This window comes from Stigmatopora argus, chromosome 16 (assembly GCF_051989625.1).
Source record: "Stigmatopora argus isolate UIUO_Sarg chromosome 16, RoL_Sarg_1.0, whole genome shotgun sequence".
Taxonomy (NCBI): domain Eukaryota; kingdom Metazoa; phylum Chordata; class Actinopteri; order Syngnathiformes; family Syngnathidae; genus Stigmatopora; species Stigmatopora argus.
The window spans coordinates 57,258-82,850 of NC_135402.1; the positions used below are offsets into that span (position 1 = coordinate 57,258).

General features: G+C 52.7%; 2 protein-coding genes across 2 annotated transcripts in view; one reads left to right on the plus strand and one right to left on the minus strand.

Moving 5' to 3' along the window:
* The first annotated feature begins 351 nt into the window (after positions 1 to 351).
* LOC144090720 (leucine-rich repeat transmembrane neuronal protein 4) lies at positions 352 to 15,708 on the plus strand. The gene is made up of 3 exons (XM_077622465.1): positions 352 to 1,033; positions 2,301 to 3,871; positions 14,775 to 15,708. The coding sequence occupies exons 1-3, from the start codon at positions 1,030 to 1,032 to the stop codon at positions 15,066 to 15,068; spliced, it is 1,869 nt and encodes a 622-aa protein (XP_077478591.1). The 5' UTR covers positions 352 to 1,029; the 3' UTR covers positions 15,069 to 15,708.
* Positions 15,709 to 20,493: 4,785 nt separating this feature from the next.
* The window catches only part of stoml2 (stomatin (EPB72)-like 2), a 42,807-nt gene continuing 37,707 nt past the window's right edge, over positions 20,494 to 25,593 (minus strand). Inside the window, exon 11 of the mRNA XM_077622467.1 lies at positions 20,494 to 20,503. The gene's annotated coding sequence lies outside the window, so the exon portion shown is untranslated. The remainder of the gene's footprint in view (positions 20,504 to 25,593) is intronic.

Here is a 25,593-nt window from a genome sequence, read left to right on the forward strand (position 1 = left end):
GATGGATTATTTTGGATCAGCTCTCAAGTAGAAGTTGGACGAGCGGGCATGACGAAGGACATGAGACAAGATGTGTTCCCCTATCAAGACAGTGGAAAAGACAATGACAGAAAACGATCAGCCCCTAACCCTAACCCTAACCCACACACACACACGCGTGCACACACTCATCTCATCTCATCTCACCTATATCTCATGATCTCCCACATTCAACTAATAATTGGCCTGCCGTAACGTTGATCTCGCCGTGAACCGCATGATGTTGTTTTGGTTTGGGGGCTGATTTTGAGAGGATGCGCGCGTCGGCTCGCAGAGCCGCCAGAAGAGGGCATTCCCATTCTGCTGCCTTATTAAAGTTGGCTGGCTAGGCTGCAGACGCTCGCATCACGACGGCTCTCTAGTGCACCGCAACGCGCGTGCGTGCGTGCGTGCGAGCGAGCGAGCGAGCGAGCGAGGAAGGCAAAAGGTGGATTATTTGGGATTTATTCTTTTTTTTCTCCTTCCACTTGTGGAGAAAGCAAACGACTTAGCGACGGGCGCCACGGGCGGTCCGGGCTGAGCATCCCTCCAGGCACACGACGGCGAGAGGAATATTCTCAAACTGCTTTCTTTCTTTTTGCGAGCGGGGGACGCGGACAAACGGCTACAACATTCAAAGCTCTGCGACGGGCTCTCTAATGAATCTTCAGGCGCACTCAGAGACTGCCAGGGTCCGCTCGGACGGGACTGCGCCTGCTGCAGTGGCCAAATCCAGTGGGCTGCAATTTGAACAGAAAAAAGCTCAGACGGGGAGATTTGAATGGGGATCTGGGAAGGTAGGTCGCATCAGCCTACGCTGGCCCTAATTGGACGCCGGTAGAGAAGCATTTGGGAAGCGGACCGGGGAGAGGAGCATTTGAGAGACGGACGCTGCTAGAGGAGCACTTGGGAAGCGGGCCGGGGAGAGGAGCAACTGGGACGCGGCGCTCAGACGGCTCGTGGACATGCGGAACAAAATCCATTAACGGGACTCCAGACACACACGCGGATATGGGTAAGTAAAAAGAGCCCTTGCATTCTACAGTACTTAGATTTGGTGGTCAAGCGCTTTCCTGGAATGCCATTGTGTGCGTCTTCCCAAGACGACATGGTCAATGGAGACGCTAGAAGCACACGTTTGAAGGAAGGATGAGCCTTCCCTCCAGTGCCTCATTTTCAGCCGAGGCGCCGCAGTGCACCCTCCGACGCCAACGCTTGCCGTTGGGCTGTAGGCTTTACTATTAGCGACTTGCTTTGCAATCACGTGCACTCCTAATGGTGCGTTTTGCAAATGAGAGGCACCCCCGCCTTCTCGTCTGGACCCATTTGAATGGCTGGCTCACCCGCGCGGACAGGCGTCCAAGGCAGGAATGCTAATCGCGGCAATTAAGGTGGCGAGGCAGCAAATGCTAGAAACGCTCAAGTCCGTGCCCATGTCCGTTGCGGAGGGGGCGGGGGGATTGTAAACACGGCGCCAAAACTTTGCCATGGGTCGGCACGTGCCGCACATTCCGAGACTAGCGAGTGCGCAAACGTCTTCTAGAAGCTCCAGCATGCCCCGCGAGCCTAATGAGGATAAAGCGGTCCAGAAAATGAGATGAGGAAAAAAAACAACTGGTATACAAAATAATCCAAAGTGGGATAAAATGAACCAAAATACAAAGTTACCAAGGGAGAGAAGCTCACCGACCAATGGGCAACATCACTAACCGGGAAAGAGGAAAGCATTCTCCCACATGGGGTTTGATTACACAGACAGCGCTTGATGACAATCACAAACACCTGAGTCACACGAGGGAAAGAGCCAGAAGGGACACACCGGGTCAAACGCAAACAAATCACGCAGACAGGACACATCAAGAAAACACGGCCATCCACCAACGCCAAGAAAAGGTGACGATCCCAAAGAGCGAGCGCAAGCAAATGCGCTTGAATTGAATGGAATTGAATGACCATTCTGCAGGTAGAATGAGATTTATATGAGGCTTCAGCACAGATAAACACAACAACAAACAAAGAGAAAAATCAATAAGGAGAACCAAATAGCTAGTCCAAGTGTAATGGGCAGAGCGGTTCCTTGGGAAAAACCCTGACGAGTTCTCTGGTTTTTGGAAATGTTCGGCGCCAAGTTGTGGAGTGCGCAAGACTCGCTGAGTCTAAGGACTCAACAGCAAGCAAGCAGATAGATATCAATCAGAATGAATGTATAGTCCATCCATCTGTCGATGCGGTACGGTGCTCAGGGTATAAACCATGTGTTCTCTCTCCCCCTCGCCCGACAGGCTCTGCTCTGCGACGTCGGTGGATGCTACTCCAAGTGCTGATGCAGGCGTGGCTGGCGGCCAGCCCGGCTCAAACGGAGCGCCCGTGCCCAAAGAGCTGCCGCTGCGACGGCAAGATCGTTTATTGCGAATCCAGCGCTTTTCGTCACGTGCCCAAGAACCTCTCCGGAGGTTGCGAAGGCCTGTCCTTACGATACAACAGCCTGTTGAACCTGGGGGCCGGCCAGTTCGTCGGCCTCAACCACCTGGTCTGGCTCTACTTGGACCACAACTACATCACGGCGGTGGACGGGATGGCCTTCCAGGGAGTCCGCAGGCTGAAAGAGCTGATCCTGAGCTCCAACAAGATCACCTGGCTGCACAACACCACCTTCCACCCGGTGCCCAATTTGCGCAACCTGGATTTGTCCTACAACAAGCTGGAGGCGCTGCAGACGGGGCAATTCCAAGGACTGCGCAAGCTGCTCAGCCTTCACGTGCGCTCCAACTCCCTGAAGACCCTGCCCCCGCGCCTCTTCCAAGATTGCCGAAACCTGGAGTTCCTGGACCTGGGTTACAACCGCTTGCGCAGCATCACCCGGAATGCCCTTTCGGGCCTGGTCAAGCTGACCGAATTCCACCTGGAACACAACCAATTCTCCAAGATCAACTTTTCCCATTTCCCCCGCCTGTACAACCTGCGGGCGCTCTACCTTCAGTGGAATCGCATCCGCTCCATGAGCCAGGGTCTGACCTGGATCTGGGCTTCCGTCCAAAAGCTGGACCTGTCCGGCAACGACCTGCCGGAGCTCGACGCCGCCGTCTACCGCTGTTTGCCCAACCTGCAGACGCTCAACCTGGATTCCAACAAGTTGAGCAACGTGTCCCGGGAGGTGGTGGACGCCTGGCTCTCCGTCACCGCCGTCGGTCTGGCTGGGAATGTTTGGGACTGCGGGCCGGCCATTTGTCCTCTGCTCTCGTGGCTGAGGGGACTTCGGGGCGCCAGGGACGCCAACATGATATGCGCCTCCCCGAAGAAAGCCCAGGGCCAGAAGGTGACGGACGCCGCGGACGCCTTCGGCGTCTGCCGCTCCACCCGAGGGACGCCACTCGCCGCCAGCGCCCCCCCGGCCCCGGCCGCCGCCTCTCGTCCGCCCCGGCCGCGGCCGGCCATTTCGCCCACGCCCACGCGTTCCGGAAAGAGGGCGGGAGGAGGCTCCGTCGGGGGCCCGGGTCCGCCCGCCGCCACCCGGCCGGCGGCGGCGGCTCCCCCCCCGGGTGGAGACCCGCGGCCGGTGTCGTTCCACAAGATTGTCGCCGGGAGCGTGGCCCTTTTTCTATCGGTGGCCACCATCCTGCTGGTGATCTACGCCTCGTGGAAACGCTACCCCGGCGGCGTCAAGCAGCTGCGGGAGAATTCCGCCACGGCCCGCAAGCGGCGCAAGAAGCCCAAGGAGACGGAACGCACCTTGAGCTCTCCCCTGCAGGAGTACTACGTGGACTACAAGCCCAATCCGTCGGAGGCCGTGGACGTGCTGGTCAACGGGACGGGGACCTGCACCTACACCATCTCGGGCTCCCGAGAGTGCGAGGTAGGACGCGCCGCGGCCTCCCGCTTCCTAAAGCGAACGGGGTCCGGAGTTAATCGAGTGGAGCGCGTGGGCGGCGGAAGGCTCTCGTCTGGCCAATGGTGCTTTCGTTGGCGCCAGTGGTTTGCTCCACGACTGGAGGCGGGCCAACCCCCACGTAACCGTCCGTCTATTAGAGGCCGTCGTCCGGGATCGCCCGTGACGATCTGGCATCCCTCCGCGGTTGATGTCTTAGCCGTCCGCCTAAATAGCGGGTTAGCGGGTGGGGAGCACGCAGCCGTGGGGGAGCCAAAGATTTGGTGTCCAGGGTCTTTCCAACTGAGCTTGGAGGCCCCATTTCAGTGGAAAGTTCTGCAGTTGTGCAGATTTATTTTATGTTCGGCAAACAAAAGCGCCAACGTTTGAAAAAAGACAGTCTTTGCCATCACTACGGTTTACAAGCCGGCGCTACGACTTCCGGCGGGTACGGCCGGTTAAATGAACCGCGGCAAAGGTGGCGAAACTGCACATAGCAAGCCGCGCTGGGAAAGGTGGAATGTAAAAACAGCTTGTTTTAGGTGCGAGAGAGAGAGAGAGAGTCAGCTGCATGTTTTGAAAGCGCACGCTTGTGTCTCTGAGGCCCCGAAGAGCCCGACCTGACCTCCCCACGCTTCTAGATTGACGTGCAGTACAAAAGAAGAGCACGCTCACCCGCCCGCCGTGTCCCTTTTTAATCAGGGTGCAAGCGAGGGTTTTGAGAAGAGCGCCATGTGAATTCAATGGCATCTTTTGGTTTGATGGTCTTGGTCGGGTGGCGGGTGGCGGGTGGCTTAAGGAAAACAAAACAAATGCTGGCAAGCTATCTTGGACAGCGGCAGGATATTTTTGGGGCAATCTGGCCCTTCTTGAAGCTGGACGTGTCGGTCTACAATGAGCCACACGGGAGACTTGAAACATACGTATGCTGTCCTCAGGAGAACGTTTTTCTCTCCCTCTCTCTCGCTCTCTCTCTATCGAAATTAATCCCGTAGGCTTGGCACTGAGGTTCCGGGCCACCGCTTTGTGCACCTCCTGCTCTGATCCATGCTTAATGAGGATGTTAGATCTCCAAAACAGCAATTACACTACTACTAGGAAATGAATGGCGTCTTTTCTTTTTCTTGGTCAGTGAAACAGAATGATTGTTTTCTCCATCTCTCACTGCCCGAAGGAAGGATTCCATTCACTCAAACGCCTGCTACTCGCTCGTCTCCATTTGTCATCAAGTGCAAATTGCTTCATTGCGTCTCCATTTTTTGCTTTTGTTTTGTCATTGAGCCGCTAGACGGATTGTCCCAAAAGCCTGTCGCATTTCAAAGATCCATAAATAAATCAGGGCTCGGGATACACACCTCTTTAGTAAATCCCGTCCGATGGGGCATTGGTTGTCGCAGCGTGGTACCACGTCAAGCCCTTTCCGTATGCTTTCTGTATTGATTGAGTGTCTCCAACAACCTGGAAAGAAAGAAGCGACACTTGGTATAGGAAAAAAAAGGGTGGGTGTGGGACAGAGTCCATAAATTGCTGCCTACTGCTTGACGTTTGGATTTCTCATATATCGCATTTGCATGCAAAGATTCGGATGAAAAAGAAGCCCAAATCCGTGCTCTCTCTCTCCATCTATTAAATTCGCAACCACGGAATGACCAGATCAACGGGATTTGGCATTGCCCCGGCGCAACGGCGAGAAGGATGCGCCGCCGCCATCGAGTCAACGTAATCCAAATCATGCGGCCTCCGTCAACATTTACGTGAGCACCTTCGGCTTTGAAACGTGTGACCGGGCGGGCACGGTAATCTGTTGGGCGCGTGAAGGGGGGGGTTGAGTGCCAAATAAATTGGTGTCTGTTAATCGGCTTCCCCCGTCAATTAATTCACCACAGGTTGTAAATTAAATGGAATGGGGGAGAGAGGAGAGGGGAGAGGTGGGAATGGAAAGGTGAAGAAGGACCTCCAGCCATGCCCGAGGTGAATGCAAATGGAAATGGCAGCGGCAAAACATCTCTTCATCCACCAGCTTCATTTTTCGCCACTCAATCGTGGTTTGCGTGCTAAACTGGTGCTGGGAAATGTGCTATCTTTTCCTAACTCTAACCCATTGTGAGGGGGGGGGCACACTGGCTCATGTTTCAAATCAATCAATCCGAGTCAGAAACATATTTAGCGTCTTGTTTCCCAGACGGGGCAGCAGTATTTGTTCCCCCTTCCATTTCTGGGCTCTATTCTTTGAAGTTGATAAGTTTGGTCTTTTTTCTTTCCCTCCCTCGACCTCCCTTTTCATGACCTCAAGGTCATCTAACGCACTCATTAATACATGCGTATCCAACTCCCGGATGGCGCCCCCTCCCTCTGGCTCAATTTATCAGGTGTGCCAAGGTGGGAAAAGAAGGAAAAAAAATCCAACAACAAATAGGAACTCTGTACACCGCAACCACCGCACAGCAAACCCTCCCAGCGTTTAGTCAGCTTTCCTGAATAAAGGTATTGATGCAATTGGGCTAATAAACTCAGTGGCAGGGGTGGGCAAACTATCCCACGGTGGGCCGTATTGGGAACAGGTTTTCGTTCCAACCCAGAAGAGCAAACCTTTCCACCAATCGGGTATGTTCAAAGTACAATCAGTGGATTGCAGTCAGATGCTTCGTGTTTCAGCAGAAACCTCATGGGTTAAACTGTCTGCGTTGAATCGGGTGGAACAAAAACCTGCCCCCAACCATGGCGTCCCTCCGGGACCAAAGGCTTTGCCCACCCTTGGGCCGCTAAAGCCTTGATGTGTTGCGCTAGGATTGCATAGGCCTTTAGCACAAATACATGGATTGAAATGGATTTCAATCTTTGTGGTGGACTTTTCTATCAGCAAAAGAAAGTTGGAAGATTGCGCCGATTGGGCTCACACCTCCGGGCCAAATAAACTGGAAAAGAGGGCTGGTCCCGTTGTCACAATCACGGAAACGAGAGGAAACCAGAGCAAGGGTGATCGCTGGGGGAATCAGTGGCTATTTTCCTTCCCGCACACAGCTGGAGAATGATGAGGCCAATCAGCGGCTTGCGGTGAGAGAAAGTCAAGCCGAGGACGCTGTGATTTTCACAAAAAACAATGTTGTGCTGCGCCATCTTTCATTTTGGCAACTTTGGAAATCACCGTCGTCATTGAAAGACAAAGGAGACGAGGAAGGAATGGTCCCATCAAATTGAATTTGCCTTATTTTTGGTAAGGACCAGCCAGCCAGCCAACCACCCTTAGCTAATTGATTGGTGCTTTTAAACTCTTTCTGCAACTCTTTTAATTCTATTGAAATTGGCACCTAGCTAGCTAGCTCCCTTCTTGGGAAACAACTGCAGCTAGCCTTGAAGGCCGCAATGGGAAGAGCGAGACCGTGACTCGGCGCCGGCCTACGGTGAGCGCACGTGGCCGTGAATGAGGGGAACCACGCAGGTCTATCTGACCTGTTCGGGTGAGGGGCTTAGGATGGAGGTTAGTGGCACGTTGCGCGTGTCTGATAAACGTCTCGTCTGGGTTGACTCGGCCGAAAAAACAAACCAAAAGATCCCCGTTGCTTTCAAACTTGTGGGAGTCCCATTTAAACAAATAGGTCAAGCGGGTCTTTAGTCAACACCACATGGCGGATCTTTGGCACAGTCACCCGTGCCTTGGTTCGGGCAGATGAGTCAACGCACCTGGGCCGCAGCAGCAAAACCTTATCGTTGTTCATCCGCTGTGAACCGAGGCATCAAAAAAAAAGCGGCTCGTCCCTAAAAAAACAACAACAAAGAGCGATAGAGGTTGGGCGCTCGGCACGCAAGGTTTTATGCCGGCCACGGGGTGCCCTTGCCGACGGGTCGCCCGAGCGGAAAATGAATCGGGCTGGACGCAATGGCGGCGGGGGCGCTGGGACGACCCGGCTAAACGATGCCTTATGATTTCAGAACAGCAAATGAGACGTATCATTGCATAGTCAAGCGCGAAGGAGATGGTGAGATCTCATCACCTGGGCTTGGTTAGTATTGACTTATATTGGTTTGAAGAACTTTTTGGCAAAAAAGAAAAAAATATATAGAATTCTCATGGCAGCAGCAGCAGCCTACTTTTGATTTTCACATGAGGAAATGCGTGGAGAAGAAATGCTGCTTCTCTTTGGGCTTTTGTTCCATTTTGTAGATGTTATCAGCGCTTGCCTTTCAGCCTTCCGCCATAATCACATACTGTTGCAGGGGTGGGCAAACTACTCCACTCTGGGGTGCAGTGGCTGCAGGCTTTCATTCCAACCCACCCACCCAGAAAGGGGACACCTTTTCACCAATCTGGTGTCCAACAAGTGCAATCAGTGGATTGCAGTCAGGTGCTGCTTGTTTCAGCACAACCCCCCGTTGCTTCAACTGGGTCTGGGTCTAAGTGATAAGAGCGAGCGAACCTTTGCACCAATCTGGTATGTTACAAGTACAATCAGTGGATTGCAGTCAGATGCTTCTTGTTTCAGCAGAAATCCTATTGGTCAAAGTGTCTGTGCTGGATGGGTTGGAACAAAAAGCTGCCCCCAACCCACAGCGGCCCTCCAGGACCACTATGCGCACCCCTGTACTAGAGTCAAATAAACACCGGGCACGCAAGTACCTCGGAGACATAAATAACACGGTTATCTAAGACGGGCGAGTTGCTTGATGGGAGCCAAGGCCTTCAATTTACACGCTAAATTATGTATACGTGCCTCCAGAATAAGTATGTTTTGAGTCCTCCGTCTGTTGAATAAACACTGGCAGATGTGTATGGCTCGAGGGCACGTCTGTTTCGCGTTGCATCATCGTTTTCTCCCAGAAGTGAACATTTTACAAAGAAAAGCAAATCCAAGTTCATCCAAAGTCAAGTAGACAACGGATACCCACAGTAGTGGGGTACTGGGGTAACTCGAACCCTACACCCATTCAGAGCAGCAAGGAGTCAATCCATCAAAAATAAATACGTCCAAAGAAAAGCCAGACTCGTTCGCCGCCGCAATTGTGGAGCGCGCCAAGAGTTTGGCGTTGTGGCGATGGCGCGGCGAGGCTTAGCTCAACTGACATGGCAGGCAGGGAGAAGCGCAGTAGCTAGGCAACGGAAATATCCTTCTCCCGATTCTCAGGAACGCGCCATCGTACTCGAGGAAAGGACTCCCGCCTCGCGACTCGTACTTTCCATTTGCGGCGACAGGCGCAAACGCTGGCAGCTGCGCCGAACCATTCCCGCCGTCGATGAGATGTTTACCAGTGAGGCCGCTGCGTGGGAGGAAGGGATGGAGGACACAGTGGCTCGTGCTCGAGGATGAGATGTAAAAGGTGGAGCTGGCTGACATCCAGGCCCATCGCCGCCGGGACCGAACCGGCCGGGCCGCAACGTTTCCCACGACCGTGTTCGGCGTGTCTTCGTTGTTGTTCCCCGTGGCTGGCGGCCAGCGGCCTTCATCTTGCGCTCACTTCAAACAACACCGCTCTCGGTGGAGCTCCTTTTGCGTCAGTAGTCGGTCCGGATTTGCACGCGGCGGAACCCGGAGATGTGGACCAATTCTCACGGGGGCCGGGGTATTGGAATTCTTACGGGCGCCTGGGGTATTGGAATTGTTACGGCGGCCCCCGGGTATTGGAATTCTTACGCTTGCGTATTTGGAGCCACGGACGGACATCCGGGGATGGTTTTCTATTGGAAAACTAACATCAAAGCACCTTGTGCTTTTGCCAAAAATAAATCGGGGACCTTCACGGGGAAAATGAGGTCCACCGTGGTTTGTCTTTCATTCTAAAGCAGAAACAGCGTGCCTTGTAAATGCATAAAGCATTTTGCGCGCCAGCCAGCTTGATAGGGGAAGGACCGGTACGCCCGTTCGGCAAATATGTCAGGAGGATTAGTCGCTCTTTTGTCTATTGTATCGACACGACGTCGCTCAAGCGCAGAGAGATTGCGAGGGAAAGGATGTCGCACGTAAAGAATGCACTTTGATCGGCTTGATTTTCTGGCCTTCATCATTTCCTGATGACAAACCACCAGCACAAAATAGAGAGGAGCAAAACGGGCCACGCCGTACGTAACACACGAGAGCCTCGGAGGAAGGGAAGGACATAAGCCAAGAAGGCCCTTTGAGCATCTCTACATCCATTAAGGGGGTGATTAGGCTTTCAAAGCTCATTCTTTTTTTTTTTTTCCCCCCTTTCGGTGACGGCGCTGGCCGCTCTCCTTTCAATTTCCTCCCCGATAAATTCCGCACCTTTCTCCCTTGTCCCGATATAATGGCAAATGAAAATAGATTGAGTTTCAGCGCGTTGATTAGGCCGCCAAGGTGAGCTCTCCGTCAGGGCTGCGCTCGCGGAAGTCCGTCGGTGACAAATTGAGTGGCACTTGTGAAGGCAGAAACGCCTTGGGACCATTTTCTCGTCTTGGCTCGATAGAAACGTGCCATATGTTGGAGGCGCCGTACGGGCCCAGTGAAAAAGGTCCATCGAAGTTGGGCCTGGCAAATGTGCTGCCGCGACGCCCTGGCGCCATTGTTGCCGTTCCAGCCGGCGTGGTTCTCTGTAGCGTGGGGTGAACTGGTGCCAAGTCATGGCACCTTTTTTTTTTCTTTTTTGGGCTCGGCCCGGGAAGGCCAACGGACAGACGGAGCGACCCACGCCTTGAAATTCCGTCCGTTTGTCCGTGCGCCACATTGCACGTCTTCTTTACTGGACGAGTTGGCGTATGCTAATGTGTTGACCTTTTAAGCTGACAAGCGTGTCGTGTGATTGCAGCGAGCTGCCCTTCTATTCTGTTGTTTTTTTTGGGGGGGGGGGCGTGCATGCGTGCGTGCGTTTGCACAGCGACTTCTTTCTCCGAGGGATCCGATGGGTCGTGCTAGCGCTTGACTTTTCAAGCGAGATGAAACGTACAGCTTTCCCGTGGCAGAAAGAAATCCACTCTGATGAGCTTTCTCTGCGCGGCCCCTCCCGTGATGCCACCGTCGTGCCGTCGTGCCACCGTCGTGCCACCGTCGTGCCACTGTCGTCCCCATTTTTTCCATTTCATCTGCAATGAGAAACGCTGGTGACCTATTGAAGGTCTTGCTGTATTGCCTCCATTTGTTAGACTTTTCAGTGCACAATGGCGTGTTTCATTCACACGCCTGCACAGATGCAGTACATTTGGCTCAGCGCGTCCTTCCGAGTTTTTCTCTCCGTCTAAATGCGTCAGCGCGTTCCGGAGGAGACTCAACCTGACCGTGGCATCCGCGTCGACCTGGAAATAACGTCAAAGTCTAAACGCTCGAACGGCAAGTGGGAGTGTTTTCCCGCCTGGCCATTTTGTTCAATCTAATCTTCCATTTTGATTGGCTCTTTTGCTCACAGGTACTACAGTATCACTCTGCAGTGGGGCGGCACGTGCGCATTTGGATATGCTTTTGAGCCTCTGGTAATGGGTCGGTGGTTGATTGACAGGCCTATTCTCTTCTTCTCATGAGTGACAAGTGTGCAACGCAGGAAATTAGACTTGGAATTACAATAGCAACAATGTCACCTCCTCAGGGAGAAGAGAAAGGAAAACACAATACCGCTTCCCCTTCACACACACGCACGCACGCACACGCACACACACACACACACACACACACACACACACACACACACACACACACGCACACACACACACACACACGCCCTTGCTTCCTTGTCAGGAAGGAAGCCTGGGACAAAAACCAACGGAGGTCTGTTACGTTGACTTGCATTTCCCTTAGCATAACAGGTGGAAAACAGTTCCCATCGAAAGGCCTGGAGTTTAAAGGTGGACGGCCATAGGGACAGGGGGCTGGACAGAAGTCTTCGCCTCAGCAAGTCCGTATAAAAACGCCAAGCTTGAGATGGACCATCTTCATCTCCGCCATAGTTTCCATCCCTATGGCAATTGACATTAGGCCATTTGTTTCCAACGGCGTCGTTAATGATGCTCCCATTTTATGGCTGGGGCCAAAGCTCCGGGGTAACGCTTGTTGAAATGAGTAATATCCAGTGCTATTTCGCCCTAAAGATGTGTCATGTTGCGGGGGGGGGGGAATGCTGATTGTTTTCTTGCTGGGAAATGGCCTCAGCGGTCTTAGCGCAGCACTTTGAAGATAAAGTGCTGCGCGTTTCAAGGCATTCGGAGCGGCTGCTGAATCTTCTTAACTGCAGTTCAACTCCGGGCTGACGAGAGTATCGGCTCAAATCATCGTTTGCAACAGCAACCCTCAATTTGGCTCCCTTAACAACGGTTATTTCCTTTCCTCTCGTCCTTTTTCGCTCTTGGATTCTATTCCCTTTCCGGAAAGTCATTTGCTTCCCCGAAAAATGGAGGGCGACGGCAGCACGCGTCAACAGATTGCGACGCCTACTCGGATCTCTCGGCTCGTTGACATTCGGACGCCGCACTTTTCCATGGCGTACCGCCGTTCCAGTTGTTGTCGTTTTATTATTCCCCCTCCCTTTATCCGCAATTCTGGCGAGGGCCACTTTGGCTCGAAAGCTAAAATGCACCCAACGTGGCGCCTTCGCAATGGGATGCCACGGTTCAAGGTAGATAAGGGCCACGAAGGTTGTAACGAATGCCTGGCCTAGCGAGGCGAGAGTTGCTCCTTCCGGCAGCCTGCCTCCACGAGGCGGCACGTATGATTGTTTCCTCCGCCTCTCTTCAAACGCGTGCATAATATAGCTGGAGCAGTAGGTAAGGGTGGGAAAAGCAAAGAGGAAATTGGCAAGACCAATGGCTTGCTTTGGCCTTTTACCCTTTCTGCAACTGGAAGAATGGCGCTTTTTGGAGCAAAGGCAAACTAGCGATTCCCAATCCCCGAGGGATGCCTGGCGTGCACGCGTGTCCTACGTACACTTGCATGAAATATTGAAGTCTTTGCAGCGAGCGCTCTCCTACTAGCGAGACACCGGGACGGTGGTCACTTGCCCGCCGCTTGGAATTTAACGAGACGTCCGCTGCGCATTCTCGGCGGCTCTCGTTGATATGTGCATAAAACATGAGGGGCTAACGTAGAAGAAAAGCGCCAGAGTTGCTTCACCAGCTCCCCCCAGGAACGCAAAACAAAACCTTAGGCACCGCCCAACCCCACCCCCCCCCAAATGTGTTAACACAAGCTCTTTTTGAAAGCACCCGCTTGCGACACTATGTGGCACTTCAATTGTTTTCCCAGTATGCTCATTGAAAAAGCCAAAGAAAGACAAGTCCTCCACTTTGGGCTGGTCCACCGCCGTTCAACTCTTTCCATCCTTTGCATCATTCACGCCATTCACTAAGCCGTCCAAGCTCCACGCACAAAGAGAAACATATTGTACCCACGTTAGAAATGCAGGAGACAGATCGCCACGGTTCAGGTTGTGATCATCAGATTGGTGCAAGCGTAGGCAAGCTCAAATGTTATTGCCTTTATTTATTTTTTCTTCGCTTTGCATCGCGGTCAAGCTGCTTGGGGTGACGCAGTCCCGTTGGATGATTTGTGCCAAAATAGGAGAAGCAATGTCAAAAAGCAGTGTTTGCTTGAAGCGATTGCACCTTTGTAGAACGCTGATCTTTTGCAGTCAGATTGGCTGGCGGGCGCTTTTTTTCCCCCCTGCGATTCTCTCCGAGCTTTGGGACTGAAGGTCACCGATGTGACGAGAGCGCATTCGGGCTCAGAGAGAGGTGGGATGAGGGAGGAGGCGCGGTGCCAGTCATTGTCAGCGCAGGCGCCCCGACTGGTGGCAGACATGAAAAGAATGACAAAAACCCAAAAAGCCGCCGCCGCCGCCACCACCGCGTGTGCCCGCCTTCATTTTTTTTCTCCCTTATGTAAACGTTGCAGCGTGTACAATAAGCAATCCAATCGAACCCCGGCAAATGCTTCCCTCCTGCGGGAGGCAACGGAAACGTCAAGGTTTCACTCTTTCTTAAATTCTGTCCCGTGCCTCCCTTCGTTCCGATGCCGTTGTCACGTGGCATCTTATCAAAATACATCCATGGGCATTGAGCCGTATTTTGGGACCTGGGAAAGAGAGGGCCGCAGAGGTCGTTGAGGCCGGATTGGTAAAGGCTTTGGACTGAGAAGAAAATGATGGGACAAATACAGTGAGTGGCCCTAATGGCACGAGTCAGCCTCACTTAAATGAAGCGCATTTGAGGAAGCAAGCTGGACGCTAGCTCTGCTGTGTCTTCCAGTCACAGGCTCCCAGGGAACATTTTTCCTCAGATTACTATATGCCCGCAGTCTCACAGTTCATGAGCGGCTCCTCCATAGAATCACGTGACGTGTTTGCTTGGGGCGGAGGAAAAACAAAAACAAAAAAGACGGCTGTTGCATCTTTTCCGCAGAGGCTCAAAGCATAGATTGTGCGTCATTCCTGAAGTGCATATTGTTGACTCTTTGCATCTGGCTCCATTTGACGCCTTCTCAGCCATGATACATTTCCGTGGAAACAGCTGCTGCATTGCATTAATCCTAGGCCACTCGGCATGGCCAATGCTACGAGAGATACCGAATTTGTTGGGAAGGCTAATTGTTGCTTTGGATGCAGTGGGTCCTCCAGGCGTGGCCAACTCCAGTCCTGTGGTCTGTGGCCCGCTTTGTTTTCCGCGTCTCTCCTTCTCTAGCAAAAGATCCGCTCATTGGCTCGAGCTTGACGACCATCCTGGTTGTTTGATGAAGGTGTGTTGGTGGAGGGAGACGTGGAAAACGGACTGGACGGTAAACCAGCTTGCTGCGGGACATTTCGTCGAAAATATGTTCAAACCGATCTTTTATTCCGAAAATATGTCTACTTCACAGACTAAGAACAAAAGAAAATGGAGTTCTGACTAAAAAAAATGTTGTTGTTTTTCTCCTCACTGTTGTCCCTCTGACCCCCCTCCCCCACCTTCTCACTCTTACCACAGGTTCCCCATCAGATGGGCGCGCTGACCTTCTACCGATACGAGCAGCCCATTGTAGACTACTGCCAAGCCCACCAACCCCTGCGGCTGAACATGGGCTACGAGCTCCCCTCTCGAGGCCCGGAAGAGAGGGGCGCCAGACAGACGGCGGCCCTCCCGGCCGTGCCCTCGGTGCCGCCACCTCGTTCTCCTCCGGCGACCCTCGGGCCGACGGGCGGGGGGCCCGCCGGCAATCTGCCCGACGAGCGAGGCCCAGGTGGCGGCGGCGGCGGCCGCACGCTTGGATTGGGACGCTAGGAGCGGCGCGGCCATTACGACCGCGGGGCACCCGAGCCGGTTGTTTTTGGATGGCGGAAATACCAGCGCTTTCCTATCTATCCATACTGCACACGCGAGCCGAGAAAACCAAGACAACGACTTATTTGAGCGAGAAAGCTCGCCGGCCGCTTCGGTTTTTCAAATGTTGGAGGCTGTGTATTTATTTATGAGCTTTGTTACCATTTCAACACAGCGGGGTAAGAGGCTCTCGCCAAGCGCTCTTAAGTACTCTTATTTTGGGGGGGCGGGCGGGCAGGGATGACTTAAAGGAGCTCGCACGCAAAAAGCCTTTGGCCGGATTCGAACGGAATTGCGACGATTGTTTCTATTGGGCAATTTTACGCCAACAAAGCGTGATTTCTTCATCACTCAAAATGGATCGTTACCCTGAGTATTTTGTCCGGGATTTGTTGGACTTTCTGGGGGGGATGCAATGAACGACGATACTATAGATATCAAACCAAAGAGTATGTTTTGAATGCCACCGCGCACACATTGGGGGCATTGTTGAAATTTGCCCGACAAGCATTCTCCTACGTCAGCAGTTGCCAAGGTAGTGATGGGATCACGCGGGGGCATTGGCGCTCTTCTCACGCGCTCTCTGCTCCCTGGACTGTTAAGAGCCCCCCGCGTGCTTCTCAAAAGGTTTTTCTGGATGTTCCCGGTCAAATTTTCCAAAGCCCCAGAATGATTGGTCGGTACCGTGTCGTACAATTCCCGGAAGCGGTCCTCAAATTCGCCTCTCGCCGCCCCGTCAGGAATGGGGAAGGAGAGACGACGAAAGTAGCTGGCCTTCGGGCGTTTGTCGTCTCGTCGCGCCGACTGGGCCCGTCTCGGAAGCGGCGAGAAGACCCCCCTGGCCGGCCCCGCGGCCCGCCCACCCGACTGACGTTGTCCAGCGAGTGACAAGGTGGCTCTCGTCTCGGTAAACTTTCGGGCGGCGATACGAGCGCCAATATACAAGTCCGGAGCAACGACAACAAAAAGACTCCGAGCAAGCAATGCACAGGGATTTTTGGGGTTGTTTTTTCCCCCCTCCTTTCTTTCCTTCCAAGACATGCAAGTAACGATCCAATCGCAACTGGGATGGGGTTAGTCGTCCAATTACCTGCCAGAGCCGCATTTTCCGGGTCCCCGCCGTTAGAGAGCGGGCCCTTATTTATCGTTTCTTTTGGTTGGTCTTTGTGACGCTTTTGTGACGCTTTTGGAGAGGCGCAATGATGATGTCAAGACATTCTGTAAATGTATCCAAGGTCAAAGACCAACTAGTATTTATCATGTAAATAGCAAATCTTTTAGGAGCCAAAGGAAAATAGGCCCTTGGTTCTGTGAGCCCTCGGACGGAGTCTTGTTCCTTTTCCAGTGTGTGAGAGCTACGTATGTGTGGATGTGTCAAGTCAAAACACTCCTCTTTCAATGAAAACTATTTTTCTACGGCTTCCCTCTTTTAGCGTCGCGCCGTGTGAACAACCAGGCCGTTTCCGTCACCCAAAAGACCCGTAGGGGAGCCTGGGCTTAGTCTTAGTCTTAGGCTTAGGTTTAGGGTTAACTCCAACACCTGGGCTTCCTTCTCCTCCTTTTCCCTTGACTTCCGCTGTCCGCTCACCTAAGGTTGACGGGCCAATAGTGTGGTGTCGTTTATTATTTTGGTTTTTTTTTGTTGGGGGGGGGGGTTTGTCCTCATGGTGGATTGACTTTCCTTTTTGCAGGCTCTGTTTGTTTAATCAAAAGATCAACAAAACATTAATTTCCCCCACAACTACGACCATGAAATAGTAGTATTGACTTTTTCCAGCGTTGTACAAAGGGGTGATTTTCTGGGAGAAGAGAGCTCATAGGAGGTGTCATTCAAAAGACACTAGCACTGCTTTGCATGTCATAATAACAAAGCTGTACAGACCGCTGTGCTGTACTGTAGTCCTCTACCTCCTTTGGCCCGTGTCCCCACTACAGATGCTAATGTCAGCCTCCCGCCGATCCTTATCGTTCCACGACCGTTTTGCTTTGGAGTTTTGTCCCGTGGGCGCTATGGTCTCCGACTCAGCCATGAATGGTGTCAGTGGTCCTCCTCCACAGAATCATATGACACCTTATCATCCCCGTTTTTTGGTTTTATTTTTCCCTTTGTCGTTTGCCTGGCGTAGGCCAGGGATGCCAAGTGGGAAGCTGATAGCTTCACCGATTTGAACGGAGTCACCTCATTCCCGCATTTGTGTCAAGTGTCACCCCAGTGTGTGTGTGTGTGTGTGAGAGAGAGAGAGAGAGAGAGAGAGAGAGAGAGAGAGAGAGAGAGCAGAGGGGAGCTGACAGAAAGCAATATCAGATAGACGTCTCCCTTTCCTCCCCTTTATTTCCCAGTCCCCTACTGTAAATGTGCAAAAGCACGGAAACCCCGCTGGCTGCCCTCCGTCCCTCCCTCCCTTTGTATTTCCGGAGGGCGTAAATAGCCGCCGCATCGTTTTGCTGGCTAGTTTCTTCCTTGGTCTCTCATTTGGGCTTGGCTTCTCTTGGAGCGTTCTCGCGGCGACCCGGTAATCCCCAACGCCAACTTATTGGAGAGAAAATGTTTTGTAAACATTTTGATGATGTCGATGATGATTCGGAAAAAATAAAGACAATATGGAAGCGGCCGGCGGTGTTTGATTTGTCTCAGATGAGGCAGCCTCCAGCGGCCCAGCGCCCGGACGTCAACGCGTCAGTTAACCCTAAGCGTAACCCCGAGCCCTCGGCGGGCGGTGGATTGGCTAGGTGGGGCGATGTTCCTCAGTGGACGGCGTCCGATTCCGGAGCAACTCCAAAGCTCGATGACAGGCAGGCTGAAATTTTCCCCGACTTGGAGACGGCCACGGAGAAGCTAGGCCGTCTTTTCAAAGCGGTGGAGGGGAGGGAGGAAGGGAGGTTTGGGCCACGGCACAAAAAGCGCATTTCTTCCACGCGCGTTGCTCTCCAAAGAGGTTTTCCCTTGAGCGCCGGGCGCTTTCCTTTGACGCGTTGTCTCTACGCTGACCTGAAATGAGCAGTCGGCGTTTAAAAATAGTTTGTATGTGGCATCCTTTCACGGTGCAGCCTTCCTTCCATCCAACGGGCGACCCCCACCCGCATTGAAAAGGTGATGGAAAAATATGTCCACAGAGTGCAAAAACGTCGGCAAGCCATCCGCTGGCTCGGCGAGCTGGTGGCGTCTTTGTGTCCTCCACAATATTCCAATGGTCTTTAAAAGGTCCCCAAAGGGAAGATCGATATTTTCACAGTGGCAACTTACGCTGGATGTTTTCTACTTTTATTTACTCATGTGATCTTGAGATCAGGCATTTTCCTCATCCATATTGAAGTTCATAAATAGATTTCATCTTTCCTTTTGACCAGCCATTCAAAGTGTGTCACTAGGCTTTATTTCAAACTCAGGGTTCTACTTTTTTCCGTCCTTGTGGGCATTCAGCCACAAGCGTAGAGAGAGAAATTGGGTTTCTCATACTCACAATGGTTTTTGGAGTATCATTAACATAATGAAGAGATGTTAATGAGATCCAGACAAGTGGCAAAAATATTGGAGCGTGTGCCGTCGTGTGCTCATTTGTGCTGACATAAAAAGCCCAATTTCAATGGCCACTTGTCCTCTCTATTCCATGTCCATGCTTGATTTTGCTCATTTTACCACGGGGGAGGGAGGGATGGAGGGAGGGAGGGAAGCAAGCCCCAAAGTCCACAAGCGACGTTTTTTTCTCTCGAAAAAGACACGAGCTCCATGCGAGAAATAGATCACAAGTGGCGTTGAAAAACGTCAAAGTGTTTGAAAGTTTGCCCAATGTTATTTTTGGTAAAGTTCTTGTCTGCATCAAGGCTCGCGCTAACTTGCAAAGAAGTGAGTCATGCCTCTTGAGACTCACAGCAAGTGAATCCATCCGCCTTTCATCACGCCATCATTTAAAAAGCTCAACTTTGTTAACAAACAAAGCAAGTAGTCTTTCCCCCCCTTCTCCCTCGTTTTAATGATCCTTGTTGACAAGGCCGACCCGTGTGTCACGTAGGGCGGACGTGAAATGGGGCGCGTGCGGTGGGCCCAATTGCAGGGAAAGCGGGAGGTGGGAACGGTGGCGCACTGTTATTGGTGCACGACGTGGTGAAAGCTTGAAATCTCATTATACTTGTATAAGGACAATAAAAAGCATTCCATTCGATTCCAAAACGCTTTTAATAAGACGGAGAGAGACAAAGGGCAGGGAATCCAAAAGCAAAAGCCGAAGAATAAAACATACTTGAACGCAGACCTAACTAACACTGACCCTCGTTTGGAACGGACGGACGTCCGTCCGAGAGATGCTCCGTCGACGTGAAATCGTGGGAGAAAACGGCAGCGAGCCATCCGGTCCAAGGAAACGAGTCGTCCCGAACATTGAGCGTACGCGCGTACGCACGCACGCACGCACGCACGCACGCACTGATTTCAAACTCCGATTGGGATTTAAGCGCGTCTTGACATATTTCCTTGCCATGTTTTGAAAAGCATTGCCCGGTGCAAAGGGCCATGGAAAATGGATTTTTGGTGACAGCATTTTCTCATGTGCTTCCCCGCAGTGTCTCCAGTCGAGCGCCAAGAGTCGCGTAGCAACCTTTGTTTTGTGCGCCGCCGATAGGGCAGGGTCAGGCTTGAGGAATGTTTAGATGAGCATCCAAATGTGCAAGACGGGAGCGGGAGGATTAGCAAAATCACATTTGCATTTCCACAAATGGCTGGCTCCGAGCGGGGGCGTCGCCCTCCCGCTGACGCCTGCCGCGTGGCGCGGGAAAGGCTGCGTTTTTGCCAGATTCCAGAGAATGCAGCCCGCCCGCTGGCCGAAACGTGCGGCATCCTTTGCGCCAAAGCCCGGTTTTGGGCTTCAATTCCGAACCCTTCTTTCTTTGGAGACGGAGAGACGGACGACCTTTGGCACTCGCAATCAAAGCGCCACCGGCGGGAGACAGACGGCCATCGGCACTCCCAATCATGGCGCCACCGGCGGGGACGGATCCCGGGCCGAAGGCAGGCGAGCGGACGGCTACGCCGCCAGGCGGCTCCTTTTTTTCCCACCCAGAGTTGCTTGGGAGATTTGCAGTGGACTAATCCCCCCAATGGGATTAGAGACACCCCGTGTGGATGGTTCAAAGAGCCGGCCTGCCGGCCGGGAGGGACGGAGCGTCGTTGAGCAGATCGGAGCGAAAGAGCCCGAGATCTCACTTCAGATTTGAACTTACTAGAATACCCAATTGATCGAGACTGACTGCAAAGTTTTGTCGCTGAATCAGCGGATGCTCCCGAAGCAGTTTGCCTCGAAGCGCGGGGAGATACCATCTGGCCTCTGCTCACGCTGGCCTATTGGACCGTTCCTACCGTTCCTACCCTATTTTAGGGCACGCCATGAAGAGACGGCGGATTAGAAGCCGGTCAATGCCATTCGAGCACTCCGCCATCCCCTTTGAAATCGGCATCAAAGCGATTCTTTCCTGGGGTTTACGCTGCCAAACAAATCAAGCGCGAGCAAATTCATGCCTAATTCTCTTCATCATCATGGCTCTCATCTGGCCAGTGGGATGGGATTCAAACGAGGGGAGGCATCAATTGTTGATTTGGACTCGTCCCTAATAAAAGGAGTCCAAATCAAGTTGGGGAAGGGGCGAAATTCACCATTTGAAGGTCAGAGTCTGCTCGTCGGAGCTCCCCACCCATCCGGATGTTGTCGGCGCTTTGCTATTTGCTGCTGGCGTCGTAAGCGGAGCCTCCATTTCTATTTGCTCGCCTCCTTGGCCATCTGTCGACTGCCAGCGTGCCAGCGTGCCCGCGGGACACCGGAGGAGAGCGAGTCGGAGCGTGCCTCGGTGCCGAGGAGGGCGGGGCATTTGGACGCACGGAAAAGTGTCGCTCGGACCGCCGGGCGGGCAAATCGGGCCAGTGCCATTTGGTGCAAGAGTGAGCTGCAAGTCCAAAGCGTGTGTCACGCAAGGCGTGACACACGCTTTCTTTTCAACTAATGACGCCACCTTTTCTCTCTCTTTGCACATTCGGGCCTGGCTGTCCAAAAACGCAGGTTTGAATGATGCAGACTTTGCCGATTTTTATCTTTGAAACTGGGCACAAAATATGCAGCGGCTCCCGAAAAGAAGGCCGTTTTCCCGGACCGTCTTTCACTCCTCCCAGGGTCTTTTATCTTTCTGCCAATGCGTGGCCTCCCCTTCACTCCTCCGTATGAATACGCGCTTGGCTCCGGTTGGAATTTTTGGACGGCCTCCTTCCTCCTTACTTGTCAGCCCCCCCCCCCCATTAAATCAGACAGATTGTAGGCGTCTACTCCGAGCGGGAAGGAGGATTGATTGAGGCGACTGGCCAAAGCTTGCCGCCCGCACCATTGTTTGGTGTTTGGCGCCTGCTTGCGACGCCACGCCAGTCACCCTAACCCTGAACTGGGAGTCCTAATTAACGGCGAGCGGCAGCCATCCGCAGCCGTGGCCATACGTCTTGCCGGAGCATGATTTTCCTTTTCAATTTTGGCTCTGCGCCCGGCTGGTCCGCCCGCCAGTGGCTCCTCGGCGGCGCCCGCCCGTCTTTTCCACAGATTTGCTTTTTCACCGCGGAATATTTTTCCGCTCCTATCCTCCAACCGGCCGCCGTTATCGGTACATGCCTTCCGAGTGAATTTTGCACAGTTGAAAACTGGGTCTGGAGAAGGAGGGGGTGGACCTACGGTACGTAGGCCTCCGTACCGTGCGCGTATATCAGCCAGTAAAGTGTGCAGGAAATAATCCCTGGAGTTTTGAATGATTAGGTGTCGTGGTGAGGTTTTTAAATGGATTTTCTTGGAGGCGACGCCAAGCCGTAAGGACGGGATATCGGCCAATTTTGCTGTGCTGCTACTGGCTGAACCAATTCCCCCCGCCCTCCCCGTATTGATTTTAATATTACAGAGACCTCCATAATCCTACTTATGCAATTAGATTTATCTTGGCTCTTGGACTGAGGCAGAATGCCACTGATGAATGGAGTCTCCAATGACACGGAATAAAGCATTGCCTTCTAGCGGTGCCCAATTCCAAAGGCGCCTTCCTCCTGAGAAGGAAGGATCCAGGCCCACAGTGATGGAGCGGCGGGAAATGCTGCCTTTTAAAAAAGTAAACAATCGCCTCCAAACACCATGGCATTTTCCACTTTTTTTTTTCATTTTTGCCGTTAGAGGAAAACATGCCCGCCGTCCCCCTTCCTCTCAAAGGTCAGCCCGGAAAATGGCCCCGTGCTCTAATGGTGTTTTCCTTGGGGGGGGGAGAGCAGAGTCGCATTGGAGCAATTTGGCTTATTGTCTGCACGTCGAGGTTGAAAGTTGACTCTGAAATTCATTGGGGGATGGCTAGCTTGTGATCTCGCAAGACAGACGGACAGAGCCTTGCTTACACGTTGCCAATTTGTTCCTAAGGCTCCTCTCTTCCACTTGGGGCGCCGTCACCTGGGAGCTGACATTTTGTCCCATCCAAATTGCTAGCCTTTGCGATGGATGCTTTCGAGTGATGAAAATGAGAGGAGCCGTCCGTCGCAGGCAGGAACAAGAATCAATAAAGGAAAAGCCTAAGCGAGAACCATAACGGCTCTTTGAAAGCCTCTTTTACGCACGGTTCCATTTTTCAACTCGTCACGTGACCTACTAGACGCGCTCACGGCACGAGGCTGGCGCCGTTGGTCGGGTGGCCGGCTGAAGGTGACCCTTGCGCGGCACCCTTTTCTCCACACCCAGGCCAAGAGAAAGGCCTGCTCAGGAGCACTTTGCTAAATTGCTAACATTTAATGGAACACCTTGACCCGTCTTCTTGTCACAGCCAAATGGAGGAGAGGGGGGAAAAAAAAAAAATCAAGAAATTGGCACCGAAAAGCCTTTGGAGGAGATGCCTCCGGAAAATGGAAGGCATCACGTGGACGACAAGCACTACTTTGCGCAAGAGGTCTCAAGTAGCACCGAATGCGGCACCCTTTTTTAATGGCTGGCCTTTGGGAAGACAAGTCAAATAATGGCAAGTTCAAGGGAACAACCGTGCCTTCAGGGTTTGCACCCCAGCGGAGAGAATGGCCTAGGGAAACGAATTTGGGGAAGGACAATTACATTCCAATGATCCCAGGAGCGATACCAGACTAAAGAGAGAAAGGGAGGATGTAGCCGCCCGACATTGGGGCAGACACCTTATCAATGTCAGTGTTTATTTGATTGAGATCTGTCTCGGTCTTTCTTTCTCTCATTCTCTCATTCTCTCATTCTCTTTCTCCCTACCTACCCATCGAGATTGAAGTGCTTCTTCATTAGCAATACATCGTGTGCGTCCGTGCGTGGCGGCGATGAGCACCGTCTTTTGTTTTTCCCCCCCCCCCCGAAAGGAAGGACCTGGCCAGATTCTTCATCTAAAGCGGCTCCCCTTCACGGAGCTGAACGTCGGGAGAAGCAAAAGTCATTGCAACAAGATAGGAGGATTGGTTTAACCTCTCGCTTGTCGCTCCGTGTTGGCTAATGGTCAGTTTGGGGGGGGGAGGGATTGAGTCTGGATTTGTATTGGACTTTCATCTGCGCCCGAGGTGGGCTTTTGACTTTTGATCCTGGCAGGAAGCATGCTTAGCTGCGGGCTGCACTTACAAGTCAAAGCGTGCCGAGAAGCCGTGCCACGTCCAAAGCTTCAATTGGCGCGAGGGGAAATCGCTTTGAAGGCAGCCCTGTTGCAGCGCGCACATACGCACACGCACACACGCGCGCACACACACGCACGTACATGCGTGTCGCTTCAATATGAAAAAAGCCATCTAAACTGCTATCTGAAAGAATGTCAATGGCAACAATCTTGGCAAAAATGATGGCAAATGACCAAAGGGGAGGAATTCTTGTCTGGTGTTTGGTGTGCTAGGAACCCAAATGGATAGAGAGCACCTTTTCATTCTTGTTTAGCGCCAGCCACATCTCTCGGGTAAGCGGAAATCGGTCGGTCCCAGGGTGGCGTCTTACCGAGACACACCCGAACGAACGACCTCGGCGGCGGCGCCGAAGTTCGGGAGGCGACGGTGGGGACAAAATATATATGAAAACGAAGAAGCTAAAGCCGTCATCTTTGAGCAAACCAGAAGGTGGCTTCCACATGACTCCATTCACGAGTCACAAAACAGTCCCTTTCCTTTTTTTTCTCTGCGAGGATTTCCGAGGCTTCTTTCAAAGTGTCATCAAGATGTCGACGTGTTCCCGTGGCCCTATTTGCGTTCCCAAATAGATATTTTGAAGGGAAGGGCCGCCGTTTCTCCGCCACGTGGGAACGGCGGCGGCAGCGGCCCTGGTTTCCAGCGTCGTCCAGTTGGAGTCAGGAGTGAGTGAGAAGCTGAAGAGCTTTGCCTCAACGGCCGAGCCCGTATCCGCCCGTGTTTTGGAAGGGTATTTTCCTGCGCGTCTGATAGATGGAGCGGGCAGGAAACGGATGGTTGGCTTTGATTAAAGTGCCTCGCTTGGCTGCGTTTCCACATCATAATCTAAGAATGGATTGCGGCGCAGTAATGTGGGTCACCATATTTAGCAACAGCCAATGCACCCACAGATGCCGTATGAGAAACAAATCTCCAAAGGTGTGCGTGGAGGAAAGGAGGGAGGGAGGCACCCGTGACGGAAGGACGGGAATACTTGAAGTCCGGCGCCAGACGGCGATTGAGCGTCCCGCCAAAGCGACCTCCAGCCGGTGTCCAAGGTGACCGCGACGCGTGGCCTGGGACTTCTTGGAGTGGCCCGGGACATTTCAGCTCTTAATTGTGACGTGAGCCTCGTGTTTTAGCAGGCCACTTGTAAAGCAGCTCGCTCTCTATTCTACCCCCTCGGAGCTATTCGTCAAGACTCCTGACGCTAATGAATCCCTGCGCATTTGCCCCCCCCCCCCTTTCCTTTCCCTCTTGTTATCTTCCAAGCTCCTTTCATTTACAGAACGCCGCTTTTCATAGAAGTAAGAGATAAGTGAAATGTGGCCGGCACATTTTCACCCCATGGTCTTCTCCTCATCTCCGCCTTCTTTTGGGTCCGGACCCAAACTACCCTACTCGCGACGGAGCGGACGAGATGAGCGCCCGGGGGACGCCGCTCAACTCCTCCGCTCATCCGGATGGTGCGTGTCTTCGGTCTTGAACCATTGTGCGCGTGCAACACACCAAAATGAAGTCTGCCGTTGGCCATGATTTTTTGGAGGGACAAAAAAAGCACGGGAACGGGACGTGCTCGTAATGAGCCAGTGGGAAGGCTCCTCTTTCCTGCTCTCTAACTCTTGTCTCAAATAGGCTAGCTCTCTCTCACTTAGTATGATTATTTCTTCCAGAGCTGTCAATGCCTATCCTAGAGGGAGTGATGAAAATGCTAAAGAGTTGGATGGGATTTCTCCTCTTGCAAACTTTTAACAGCAGGAGTCACTTTGTCACCAAACGATGGAGCGAGCGGGAAAGGCCAAGGAAGGCAGGGCCCGGCGTGACGCAGAACACGCG

Bases quoted from the DNA above. Each gene is read 5' to 3' on its own strand.
- LOC144090720 (XM_077622465.1), top strand. The intron at 3,872-14,774 runs GTAGGACGCGCC...CTCTTACCACAG, and splicing joins CGGGCTCCCGAGAGTGCGAG to GTTCCCCATCAGATGGGCGC.